The sequence below is a fragment of the Electrophorus electricus genome, chromosome 18, assembly GCF_013358815.1.
Source record: "Electrophorus electricus isolate fEleEle1 chromosome 18, fEleEle1.pri, whole genome shotgun sequence".
NCBI classification, from domain to species: domain Eukaryota; kingdom Metazoa; phylum Chordata; class Actinopteri; order Gymnotiformes; family Gymnotidae; genus Electrophorus; species Electrophorus electricus.
Window position 1 is genome coordinate 14,816,467 of NC_049552.1, and position 14,448 is coordinate 14,830,914.

At 36.4% G+C, this 14,448-nt stretch overlaps 1 protein-coding gene and 1 gene segment (V, D, J or C); both read left to right on the forward strand.

Moving 5' to 3' along the window:
* The window catches only part of LOC118242989, a 173,154-nt gene that overhangs the window by 157,049 nt on the left and 1,657 nt on the right, over positions 1–14,448 (forward strand). Inside the window, exon 3 of the mRNA XM_035536492.1 lies at positions 5,885–6,076. Coding sequence (XP_035392385.1) covers positions 5,885–6,076 — 192 coding nt within the window. The remainder of the gene's footprint in view (positions 1–5,884; positions 6,077–14,448) is intronic.
* LOC113568877 lies at positions 3,802–4,470 on the forward strand. The segment is given in 2 exon segments: positions 3,802–3,866; positions 4,059–4,470. Coding segments are annotated over 2 exon segments (354 nt in total).

The window sequence follows — 14,448 nt, forward strand, 5'->3', positions numbered from 1 at the left end:
TAAACTTTAACCCAGCACTAAGTGTTAGTGCAACTGTTGACTTCATGTTATACGTAATTACAATTGTAATAAAAGGATTTCTACATTCTAATTATTACTTACATATTCATTTTATCATATGTCTAATCATATGTGTAACGGTGAGTGGTAAGGAGGCAGACGCATGTGCGTAGAAGAACGAGATTTATTAGGGGCAAATCCAAAGTTGTAGTCGTCAGAGCAGTCTAGGGTCAGTATACCAACATGAAGATTACGGGGATACATGATAAACCAAAAGCACACAAAGGCAAACAGTGGAAGCAGGCTATAACAAAGAGGCTAGGATACACAAATAAATAGGAATAACATCCAAGGGCTACGATATTACATACAAAGGCTAGACTTAACACATGGGCTTAGATTCACACAAATCAGCTCTACTTACAAACATACAGTGAACAGCTAAAACACAGGGAATGAGACAGGGTTTAGATAGATGAACTTAGCAAGACTAGAAATAAGGAACAGGTGTGGAAAACCAAACGAGGGGTGGAGAAAACGAAACTAAAATACACAAGACAGGGAAACCATGGAAGCGAGGACTGAGCAACTGTGATAATATGACTCTATTTAGCAATTCAGAGCAATGCTGTGGGTAGTGTATTATGCACTGTGTGAAGATAAATGGTTTCTCTTTTGATAGACAGTAATTCTGTATATCCTCCAGAAGAGGGCAGAGTTCATCTAGAAACCCTGAAACTGCAGGTGATGTGACACTGGGTTGCTCTAAAGGAAGCTGAAGACAAGAAGAAACTGTAGTAGAAACTGAGTCTGCAGTTTAGTCATTGTATGTCTTAGTTCAAAGTTCAAAGTTCAAAGAGGTTTTATTGTCATTTCAGCTATATACAACTACACAACAAAAACGAGACAATGTTCCTCCAGGACCATGGTGCAACACAAAAACAATAGTGCAAGAGACATGCTACACAAGTGCAAACAGTCCAATATAGTGCAAAATGTCATTAAATAAACAATAATAAATACAGGACAGGACAAATACAAAATGAGTAGACAAAATGAGTAGTGGTCAATGGAGAGGGAATAGGACCAGTGTCTTCTACTGTAAACGTCCTACAAGGAAATCCTGTTACCCTCTCCTGGCTGTACAATGGCTCTGCTGCAACTGTTTCTCTGCTGTGGTATCGTCAGTATTCCAGATCCAGACCACAGTTTCATTACTTTGTTGATGAGGCTAAATTTGAACTAATTACTAAATTATTATTGTAAGTTGCTTTGGATAAAAGTGTGAGCTAAATGCTGTAAATGTAATCCCCAGTACCAGGAGTGTAAGCAGTACTAAAGGAAGGGGACAATTGTGCAGATCTGTTGATTTCCAGTGCTGAAGTCTCAGTCTCAAAAGTATCAAAATTTTCTCATGTCATATATTGTGCCATACGCTACATGAAAATATTCTTAACCAATTTCTTCAATTAATTCAGTGTTTGAATATTTAAGATTCTGTTTCTTAAGTTATTTCATAAGTTATTTCACTTTTATTGGTCTTAATTGTTATATCCTGCATGGAAGATCCACCATTTAAACACCAGGCACGCTGCATTGAAGCACCAGACACTTAAATGGTTTTATGGAAGCTGGTAGCAGGAATATTCCTGCAGTAAAGTCTTCATTTAGCAAACCTGTCCACCAATCCTGTCCTGATGTGTCCTTACCTCCTATTGTCTTGATTCAAGAATATTTGGACTTATGATCAAGTTTCATTTACTGAAAGCCATACAATATGGATATTACAGCCACTGCCATATTGAGTCTGTTCTGTGTATTTTTGCATTCTCAGTCTTATTTTTTTCAGGTTGTCCAGGAGGTGGTGTTTTGACAGGAATGGTGACAAGAGGCTGATTCCTGTCACTTAGGACTGAGAGTTGTGACTAGTCAGCAGATTTGTCAGCTATTAGATAAATACTCATGTCGAGTACGCACTGGTGTCGTGAGTGGTAGACTCCAGGTGGTCATGGTAGCTGCAAGGTTTGGCTTATGAGCTTGTACTTAACACCATTTCTACTTAGTTGTTTTAGATGGGACTGAAAGTCTTTGTATTCAACACTATTTGTAGGAGGTTCTTTGATGGGCCCCATTTTTGGCTTGTATTTGACACATGCATGAAGCCTTGAGTCATTACATTTGTGGGTTCTTAGAGCTGGAATCATGAGCAGTCTTGATACAGGTATGTGAAGATCACTATGAGAAACACTGTGGGTTCTTATGCCTTTTCTCTTGTTTTTACCTTGTTAGGGCGTTAGTGAAGTTGTGTTGTGATGTTCTTTGTTTTATTTATTTATTTATTTATTTTAGGGAAGTAAATGTCAGAGGTTGGTTTGTTTGTTTTGTTTGTTATGTTGGATTAAATCCACCCTGATATTATGCTCCAAATTTGTTTATTTATTTGTGATTTGCTTCTTAATTTCTGATGATAAAACTAATTGAAAACCTACTGCAGTTCTGTGTATCCATTTTTATTCTTTATGTTGCAAAACCGAGGCATCATAATATAATATTTTCACATAATCTAAACAATGTCAAAAAGCAAGTTTTTTTATTTCTTCAACCTCAACACACACACTGACACCGGTAGGGAACCTTTACATGTCTCCATGACAACACACACATCTGACCTTTTGATTTGAGTTAAGGAACATGATGTGACCTTGTGGTTTTGGATTTGAAACTGAAGTTTCTTTTAATAGCATTCTTGTCCCAGACAAATAACCATGTCAGTTCAAAGTGTGGTGAACATGATGAGATCAGTTCATTCAGTAATAGTCCTATGATCTGCTGTACACTGTAGTGTTCATGTATTCAGATTAAGAAAATGTGTAGATACAGTAAAGGATCACTGGTGCAGTGCAGTTCATATGAATGTGTTGAAAGCACACTGATGTAAGCTGAGGCTGTAAGTACCATGTCCTCTTTCTTACCTTCTCATCTCTTATCAACCCCCCCCCCCCTTTTTTTGGAAACAAACCTCATTATGTATTAATATCTGTTTGATCAACACTGTTTATCCTATAATAATTTACGAAAAAATGTAGGCCCAGGTCCTCTGTTGGGCCTAGCGGATTTGAGCATATGAGTGTGTGTGTGTGTGAGAAAGTGATAGACACAGAGGGTGTGAACGCGACTGCACGTAACAATCTATTGTATCCGTTTCCCTGATTTAGGCCTCAGTACTAGCAGAGTTATTGCTTTGAACTTAAGCCTTAGGCCCTGACCTCTTTTATTATTTGTATTTAATGTTTGTTCAGACCTGGTTTCACCTAGTGTATACAAATAGTGTAGGCAAACTACACTGTACAAGTATGAGTTAAGTGTCAAATGATTTAAAGAAAACATCCCATAAACAAACATTCCCCCCACAAAAACACTTGCCAGGACACAAAAAGAATTCAAGAATTCATCAGTAAAGGTGCATAAAGGCTGTAGTCACAGTACATTTTGGTAAACGTCCTCGCAAAATTCAGATATGCTCAAAATGCCCCCCTCCCCCCAATAAAAAGACAAACTTTTGACAAATGGAAGATCAAGCTTAGATGCCTTTGTCAATGTTTAAAAATATCTAATTGCTACTTGGTATCAAACTAGTTTACGGTTGATGTACTAATTAGATGAAGATCACCTAAAGGAATTAGAGAATTCAGCAGAAAAGGTGCTCAAATGTTGTGACTGTAATGCAAAGTTGTGGGGAGGAGCTTCATAAAGCTTCATAGAGCTAAAAGGATAAAAGAGTGGAGAAAGATCTCAGAATATTATCACTCTGACAAGACCACTCATCATGTTCACCATTACACTCCTGTGTGTGTGGCTTTCACTGGGTGAGTTTAGACTGAACTGTTTAAATTATATGAATTACATCACTGTGCAGAATGATTGATAAATCATTCTGTGTGGTAAAAGAGCAGAGTGTGTGTTAGACTTGTTACTTGTTAGAGCAGCGTGATAGTCAGACTTATGTAACTATGCCATGAATTAAACCTGTTAACTTTATGTTCTCTTCTCTATGGCAGGTGACTCTATGGCAGAGCCAATAGAACCACTTTTCCCCAGTGAAGCTGTGTTTCAGGGTGATAATGTTACTCTGTCCTGCAACTATAAAGAGTTCAGTGGTACTATAGAGAATCTCCACTGGTACCAACAATATCCACAATCCAAACCAGAATTCCTCCTTTACATCTTTCCAAGTGGAACTAAAAGTGAACCTCTCCCACCACGTCTATCTGCCAATGTTGATAAAAATCTGAAACAAGTGGATCTGCTGATCTCCTCTGCTGCAGTATCAGACTCTGCACTGTACTACTGTGCCCTGGTGCCCACAGTCTGAGGAATCCTAGCTACACTGTACAAAAACCTCCTACTACACAGATAAGATTAAATAGGTACAATATACATGATGAATATGATTTAAATATGTATCTGAAAAGTGAGGACTGAAATGTTTGATAGTCACTATAGTATGTCATAATGTGATATATTCTAATAAAACACATCAATGTCTTTTAGAGAAGCATGAATACAAAATCAATAAAAATGTTAAAAATAGGATTTTTGTGAAGTTTTATTTGTATGATACCATAGGTCGACATACACATTTTAACCCACTATATAATATATGTATCCAAATACAATTGTATGATGTATAGTTCATTACACTTTACCTGTTCCTTGTTGTTAAAGAGTCCCAGAGTATCATCAGACCCCCACAACCAGGGCTCATGGTCACCATGATTCCCTCCATGATTAGACAAATAAATCAAATACAATATACCCATGTTCATAAAACATGCATTTCTGCAAAAACATCCTTCAGAAAACCAGAGTGGCAGCACTCTGTAAGTTTCTGCTTGTCTAATATCACCAAAAAGTGAAGTTTTAAATCAGGACTGTATCAGAAGGAAAGCTCCATAAGGAGAATGGGGGTGCTATTAATTAATTTATTGTTTATTCTAAAACAATGAAAATGTATATGATGCTCACACTTCACTGCAAACATTCTTGATAAAAATTAAATTACATTAGTTTTCTTTTCTGATGAAGAGCAACTAATGTATATTGTTATTTAATTTGTAAGAAGCATGAATGAGGGTTTTTGTACACACACACACACACACACACACACACACACACACACACACACACACACACACATTACTGGCTGCAGCTATGCTTTATCACCCGACATAACAGTTTAAAAATATTGTCCATTGTTCTTCAAATTTATTTTAAGGAATAACAATGTCATTTTTAAACAGCTTCCAAATCTTTGCCACAGTTTTAGATTGTATATCATTACAGTACCATGTGGCCCATTCATTTAAAAAGCTGAGAGTAAATTTAATCAAATACTTTTATATAAATATTTGTGGATAAATTGGCAAAAATTCCCATGCACACATTCCAAAATCTTGTAGAAATCCTTCCCAGAAGAGTGGATGCTGTTACAGGTGCAAAAAAGGGACATACTCCTTATTAATATCTATAGATTTAGAATGGGATGTCATAAAAGTGGCTGTAGTTGTAACGTGTAGGTGTTCCAATACATTTGTCCATATAATGTATACACACACACACACACAGTATACTTCCTGGTTTAGTGTAAAATAACTCATCACACTCCAATGTTGATGCCAAGCGCAAGTGTAATGCCATTAAAATGATCCTCATTAAAACAACAGCTTATACCCACTGCTGATTCAGTTTGAACAAACTCACAATGGAGACACAAATCCTCTTGGTTTACATTATGGTATCAGGTACTGCCTATTAATTTGAACAATTTGTTTGAGAACCACAGATTCAAAATTCAATTAAATATGTTTATTGCATTTTCTTACAGGTGTTTTTTGTGCTGATCAAATTGGACCAAACCAGGATCAGGATACTGAGGTTTTTCATGAAGAGGGACAATCAGTTACACTGGAATGTTCATATGATTCAACTAATCAATATATTGATCTTTACTGGTACAGACAGCATCCTAACAAAGCACCACAGTATTTATTGTATAAACCTGCTCGATCAAGTCCGAGTACTGGGCACATATCAGACCGACGTTTTTCATCAACTACCTCTGACACATCCACTCAGCTCACTATGAGTGGACTAACTCTGGCAGACACAGCTCTCTACTATTGTGCTCTTCACACCCAGTGATATAAAGTCTCTGAGAGGCTTTACAAAAACTGATACACATAATAATTGCTTTGATCCTGAGGAGCATCTAAACCACAGTAATGTTCCTGAATGTATTAAACACCTGGGGAAAAAAAAGGGTTCTGGTGGTTAAACAAGATAAAAAAATGTTCAAACAAACATGTTTTTATATGAGTCACTTCTTAGAAGAAATAAAATTCTGTCAGTGAAGTTGCCAGCAGAAGACAACAGTGGAAGCATAACATTGTTCACTAAGGAAAGAAATATTGTAAATAAAGTTAGACTGTTAATACTGTTAAAACAGAATTAGTATATATTGTTAAATGGACAGCTTATAAGGGGGATCTATTGCTAGGAATGGACTATAGTATACAAATTGGTTATGTTAGAAATTCATTGGTAGAAATAATACAGCAGGAGAAGCGTAGTACTGTTCATTTAAGGAAAAGCAGAAATAATCTAAATAAACCTAGACTATAAGTAAGAGAGTGAATTTATTTTAGATTGCTAAACATACAGTCACCCAATACAAGGTGTAGGGTGAGTGTTAAACTTTATTAGAAACAACCACCCTACACGCACACTCACTGGCCACTTGTAATTATATGTGATGCTGTGCTCAGTTTACAAGCCACTACTCTCAGTAGATGTAGCACTGACATGGTAGTGGTACTGTGTGTTGCACTGTTGAAAATGAGTGTAGTTCCTAACATGCAATCAATCACATCAATGAAAATATATTTATGTAGTGTTTTACACAACAGGAGCTTTCACAAATCAGCTTCACAAATGTCTGTGTCCAAGACTGCAGTACACAAGCCAAAGGCTGCTGTGGCAGGAAAAACTCCTTAAGAGTGTGAGGAGGAAATCTGGAGAGGGATCAAGACTCAACAGGAAAGCCCATCCTTCTCTAGATGATACTGGACACACAAAAAGAACAAAATGACCAAGAAGAAGCCCAGAAAATCAACAGCAAAGTACATTGGAAAAACAAAAAGTTGTCTCTGCCATTGCCGTGATCTCTCCCTCACTAGGAAAAACCAGACTCCATTGCCAAGCCTCTTTACTCTGCTCTCCTCACCCTCTACCCCAGCCAACCAGCTCACTCTCAGCTGGCTGGTCCCTTTAGGCAGAGGACTGGAATAGCACTTGTTGCCTCCTTCCTCCAGGTGGCATCTGCTCTCATTCTCTTTGATGCCGTACTCGAGTTCATATAGTTTAACAAAACAAAGTGATAGCAAAATAATAACAAAACTCACTCAAATGAAAATGGAAAATAAACAACATATGAAATATTAATTTATAACCTAATTTATAAGCTGCAGGGAGACTTATGGTCATTTTCTCTCTCTCTCCAACCCCAACCCAGTTTAAGGATTAATAAACTGTAAACAACTGGACTAAAGGGAAGATATTTGAAAGATGGAAATCACTGCTAATTTAACAGCAGCAATGTATTACATGCTGTAAGATCTTACAAAGTTATAGACTATTATCTCAATAGTTCTACATCCAACAGCTCTTATACACAAAACTGCTTTTAAACAATAATAATCACTTTTTAAAATTCAAGCAGCCCTCCATGCACAGTCCAGCTATTTTCAGATGAGTAACAGAAGAATTTTGGTTCTCAGTGCCGTAGCAGGAATACAGTCCTCCTATTTCTTTATCAGGAATATATTTCTCTGCTCAGTGCCTAAGCTGTAATACTGTCTGCTAGCAGAGCTACAAAGCTAATGTGCTGTTCTCAGACCTGTGGTTTAATTTATCATTCTTCTTCCTAGAATTCCACTTACAAACTCTGAGTGACTGCAAAGCTGTTCCATTATGAAGCCTAATGGTTTAACATACATGTTTTATCAGTATTAACAGTCATGCAGGCTAGGATTAAGAATAACCTTCCCAGTGTATCAGTGCTGTGTAACCGCATTTATTCTGTGACCTATAGTGACTAGAGTGGATAGAAACCAGGGGATCTGGACATCGTGCTGGTGAGGCAAAAAGGCTCCTCTGATAAAAGGAAAAAAAAATATACCATGATCAAAACATGTTTATCTACTCAGACTCCCTCCAGACAAACTGCAAAAGCTGAGTTTGGCATGGTCATAGTGTGGCATAGTACATAAATACATACTAAATAAATGATAAACTAACAATCTCATGTAAGCCTACTTTAAATGAAAATGGCTACATATTGAGTGCAGAATTCATTCAAACACTATTGAATGGATGTAAAACACATCAGGTTTTTGGTTAATATGAATTTGAAGACTAACATTAAAAACAAAATTTAATTAAAAATAAAGCACAAATATAAAAATAGATAAGGTGCATAAACACAAATATGACTTTGTGAGTGTCACCCTTAAAATGGAATATTCATTATTGTTTCATGCTTTACAAGAATATAATCTTATACTAATGATTCAGTCAGATGTTTTGTTATCACTAGAGGTGTTTTGTCATGGTACGCCGCCCCCTGCAAAACTCTCCATCTGTAGGTGTGTGTGTGTCTGTTGTCACGCCCTCTCGTGTCATTCACCTGATACTTGTTGTATGTAACTGTCATATGTATATAAGTCTCGGGTATTATTGTTGATTTGTCGGTGTTTGGAAGATAGCAGGTGTGCTAAGTGTTACATGTTAAAGAAACATCTGTTTCATTGTGCCTCCTCCCCGTATCCTTGTACATTTCCAAACGTGACATATTTGATACTGTTGCATTGTATAGCCCCAACCTTAATATACCTACACACACACACACACACACACACACACACACACACACACACACACACACACACATCTCCATCACAGTATACAATTTTCTCCTCGATGTCTTTCTTCTGGAGCCCAATAAATGTTTATCCCATTAACAACTAATTGGTACTAAACACTCTATTATACACAAATTAGCAAATTAAATGATTAATAATATTTTAGAATTAAAGAGTCTATGAACAGAGAAAACCATGCTATTTGGCATTAAAACAGGTTTTGCATTAGTTTGATCTTTGGATAATGTGTCATTTACATAAATGTAGAAATGTCAGCTATGAAAATTGAATTTCTATCTCATTATTGTTTTAATGTTTGTCAGAACGCCCAGCGGAGCTGTTCTCCAGGACAGGAAGTTCCTGTTGTAGTTTTCATAACTGCACTCAGAGCAGAGATACTCACAGTAGCACATATCAACATTAGAGCAATAACAGCTTCAACACACTACTGATTCAGTTTGATCATATTCACAATGGAAAGATTCTTCCTAATTACTTACATTATGGTATCAGGTACTGGCTATGAATTTGGTTGAACTTTTTATAGAGATCGACAGTTTCTAAAATATTTTAATTGGCTGTTTTTTTCTTACATTGTTCTTACAGGTGTGTTTTGTGCTGATCAAATTGGACCAAACCAGGTTCAGGAAATTGAGGTTTTTCACAAAGAGGGACAATCAGTTACACTGGAATGTTCACATGATTCAACGAGTCGATATGTTGATCTTTAGTGGTACAGACAGCATCCTAACAAAGCACCACAGTATTTACTGTATAAACCTGCTCGATCAAGTCTGAGTCATGGGCACATATCAGACCAACAATTTTCATCAGCTACCTCTGATAGATCCGCTCAGCTCACTATTAGTGGACTAACTCTGGCAGAAACAGCTCTCTACTATTGTGCTCTTCACGCTTAGTGATACAAAGTCTCTGAGAGGCTTTTCAAAAACTGATACACTTAATATTGAACTTGACGAGCATCTAAACCACAGTGATGTTACTGAATGTAGTAACACCTGGAAAAAAAGGTTATGGTGTTTAAACAAGATAAAAAAGGTACCAACCCACAAAATGGCATGGAAATACAATATGCTCCCCTTACCACTGATCACGTGCTATGGCCGGCAAGTGCAGTGGGCGTTCACTGATGATTGTTCATTTTGTCATATTTGTAACTATACCCCCTTGTTAGCACACACCTGCACTTGGTTTGTTGTTTTATGTATGTATTTAAACCCCTGTATGTGTGTAATTTGTTGTTGGTCATTGTTTGTGTAGATGGTATATGGTAGCTGTTCATGTTTATGTTCGTTGCCTGTGCCCATGTTCATGCTGCACTGGACTGTTACATGTGAGTGCTGTTAATGTTTATTGCTCATCGTTTGATTATTACATTAATAAATGTCTGTCTGCGTCGAGAGAGGTCTCTGCATCCTGCTCCACTTGGGCCATCACAATTGGCTTGTATGAATGCAACATGAGAGCAATTACATATTTTAAAACATTGTACAAATAATTTAAATAATATCAGTTCTGCTTAATAGAAAGGTAAATCTTAAAGGGGTTCACAACAATTCTGATAACTTTGTTGATAGAAAAAGAACATTATAAAACGAATTATTTTAGACTAAAGGGAAGATAACTTGTAAGTGAGAAATGTTCTTTAAATGTAATGTTTACAACATAAACAAGTATAAAGTTACAAAGCCTGTTTGTTTTCTGTGATCCAGTTTAACACAGGAGCCACCAAAAAGACTTAAAGACGCCATAACAGAAATTAAACACAGGTAGTGATACATAAGAATTCACTTTGAAAGTGCATAGTGCACTGTATGAGTCTGTTGTTTGAGCCAAAACAGAAAGCAACAAACAAATGATCTACATCATTCAAATGGCACTATGAAATCCATCATATCATTAAACACAGGAAACAAAGAATTAACTGGCACCTGCTGGAGTCCCCAGGAGTCTAACTCTACTTGACAAAAAATCTAAACTTTAAATCTCAAATGATCAGAAATACACTAAACAAACAAACTAAACAGACTACAGAGTCATGTGGATGATCTAGATAATTTGGTTTTTATACAGGGCTTCCTGCTCTCTCATTGGTTACAAACAGAAAAGGAGGAAGAACTGAAGTATGATGTACAGAAAGAATGCCAATTCTTTCTAAGTTACTTCTAAGACTTCTAAGTTACTTCTAAGACAGAGGGCAAAATACAACACAATGTTTCTATGTTTATTTATACATTTAACAGTACTCACAGGTAAGACTTTGCTTCCATTTAACATATTGTCCTTATTTACATGTTAACGTGACATATGTTTACATGTTGTAAATATTATGTATTGTTAAATATTATTTTACTACCTTCAGTAACAGCCTGTTGGAGTAATCATTAATCTGCATTGGATCAGTTTGTGACTAACTGAAGATCTTTTTCAGGTGACAGCACACAGGAAAGCATCACCTCTTTATCTTCTGCAGTCAGTTTTAAAGAGGACCAAACAATTACACTCTCCTGTAACTACAGCTTCACTGGGTCTTCGAACAATCTGCAGTGGTATCGCCAATATTCCAATTCAGAGCCTCAGTTCATTGTTTTAATGATGGAATATGGAGAAAATCAAACAGCTGATTCTGATCCTCGTCTGTCTGCTCACGTTTATAAGAGTGTCAAGCGTTTAGATTTGAAAATCTCCTCTGCTGCAGTATCAGACTCTGCACTGTACTACTGTGCCCTGCAGCCCACAGTGACAGGAAACCCAGCTACACTGTACAAAAACCTGTGTGAATAAACTTCATTGTGAATGCCTGTGGAGATGTGAATAAATTTCTTGGTTTCCTTTAATGCAAGAAGAAATTTACAGCCATTGTGTTTCTCAAATATCAATAATACTAAATACATAATACATACTAAATAATAATGATACATAATAGAACTAAAAACTTACAGATACCACAAGTATTGTATTCAGATATTTTATTTATTTTAACAAAAAAAAGTATACATTCTATGGGCATGCATATATTATATATATATATATATATATATATATATATATATATATATATATATATATATATTAGTTTTTGTTTTTGTTTTTGTGTGTGTGTGTGTGTGTGTGTGTGTGTGTGTGTGTGTGTGTGTGTGTGTGTGTGTGTGTGTTTATTCCCTGAAAATTTGAAATTCATTGAAATTGTAAGTAAGCCACCTGCCAGAAGGTGGCAGCACTCTGTAAGTTTCAGCTTCTCTAATATTTCCAAAAAGTGAAGTTTTAAATCAGGACTGCATCTGAAGGAAAGCTCCATAAGGAGATTGGGGGTGGTATTAATTAATTTATTGTTTATACTAAAACAATGAAAATGTATATGATGCTCACACTTCACTGCAAACATTCTTGGCAAAAATGCAATGACATTAGTCTTTTCTGATGAAGAGCAACTAATGTATATTGTTATTTCATTTGTAAGAAGCATGAATGGGGATTTTTGTACAAACACACACACACACACACACACACACACACACACACACACACACAGACACACACATACGTTACTAGCTGCAGTTGTGCTTTATCACCTGACAGTTGAAAATTGTAGTAGCCTAAAAATAATATCCATTGCTCTTCAAAATTATTTTAATGAATACCAGCATCATTATTAAACAGCTTCCAAATCTGTCCCAGTTTTATATTACATACTGTTATTATAGTATATTACATATTTTTACATGTGCTCCATTCTTTTAAAAAGTTGACAATAAAATTAATCAAATACTACTCTCTAAATACTTGTGAATAAATGGGCAAAGGTTTCCATGGACACATTACAAAATCTTGTAGAAAGCCTTCCCAGAAGAGTGGATGCTATTACAGCTGCAAAGCAGTGACGTCATTTTATTGTCTGGATTTAGAATGGGATGTCATAAAAGTGGCTGTAGCTGTAATATGTAGGTGTCCCAATACTTTTGTCCATATAGTTTATATAAACACACACACACACAGGAAGGTAGAGACAGGGACAAACACACACATAGAAGGTAAATATGCAAATACGAGGCCCAAAGGCAACAAGGCTCTTTGTGTTACAAAATATTACTTTGCTTCAGAGCACATTGTGATTGTAGGACACGATATCATAAAAACAGTTCCTTACATGAATACATTTCATCGGTCATAACAGTTTCCCCTGCAGAGAGCCTCATAAAAACACAAAGTAGAAAAACAGGAGGGTCTTTATTCATCATGGAGAGAGCACTCCTCATCCTCACCTTAGTATCAGGTATGTGAAGGTTAAAGAGGAAATACTCATAAACACATAATCATATAATCCATTGAAGGAAAATTGTTAGAACTGTAAAATATGATCTTTTAAATTTCATTTACAGGTATATTTTGTGAAGACCAAATTGGACCAAAAGAAGAAATCTTGAATATTGCATAGGAAGAGTCTGTCAAACTCAGCTGTTCATATGAACCAAGAAGTGAATATGTTTATCTTTACTGGTACAGAAAACATCCTCACCAAGCACCTCAGTTTTTAGTGCGGAAAGGTGCTCGGTTATGGAGTGGATCTGGGTCTGCCCCACCTGCTCGGTTCCAGTCAACAACAACCAGAACCTCCACTGAACTCACCATTACAAAACCAAACTTTGGCAGATTCAGCTCTTTACTACTGTGCTCTTAGAGTAGGGGCCCAGTGATGCAAAGCTTCTGAGAAGCTGTAGAAAACAATACTAGACAATCTCCTTTGTATTTGTACATCAAACCACAGCTGGTTACAAACAAGGAAACCCATTACAAGCATGTGGTAACACAAAAAAAAAACTACTTAATTCTAGTGTTCATTGATAGGTCAGGATTTTGATAGTTCCCAACTCATTCTCATTCTTAATTTCCATGCCAAATGTTATTGATTATCTTCATATTGATATTCAGTATTGTTACTGCTAAATCATCATTCAGCCAATGACAAAGTATTTAATAGAGTGATGCCAAATTTTTGTTTTGTTTTGTTTTCTTAACTAAACTATATTTGCAGGAACAGTCTACAGTACAGTGGTGTTGGTAATATCCCAGTGCTGTGCATGGATGTGATGGATGTGTATGTGGAGTATATAGATGAATGTGTATCTGGAGTTTCTATATGGATGTCTATCTGGAGGTTTCCCACAGTGAGTGGAAATCATAACCTCTCTGTGTTCCAGTCCTCCCCTCTCCACACACCAATTTAATGTATGTGTGCTTTTGTTTGTTTGTTTGTGTGTTTGTGTGTGATCTCTCACACCAAACTCTTCTCTGTTAAATCAGCATTTGATTCAGAAGGTCACTTGCAGGTGCAGAGCAGTTTATATGAATGTTTTGAATGCACACTGGGGTGAGGTTTAACCTGAGTAAGTTGCAAGTACCATGTACCTTGGTATTTGCTTAAAATAGAAAGTAGCCTATGTTCAGTCTA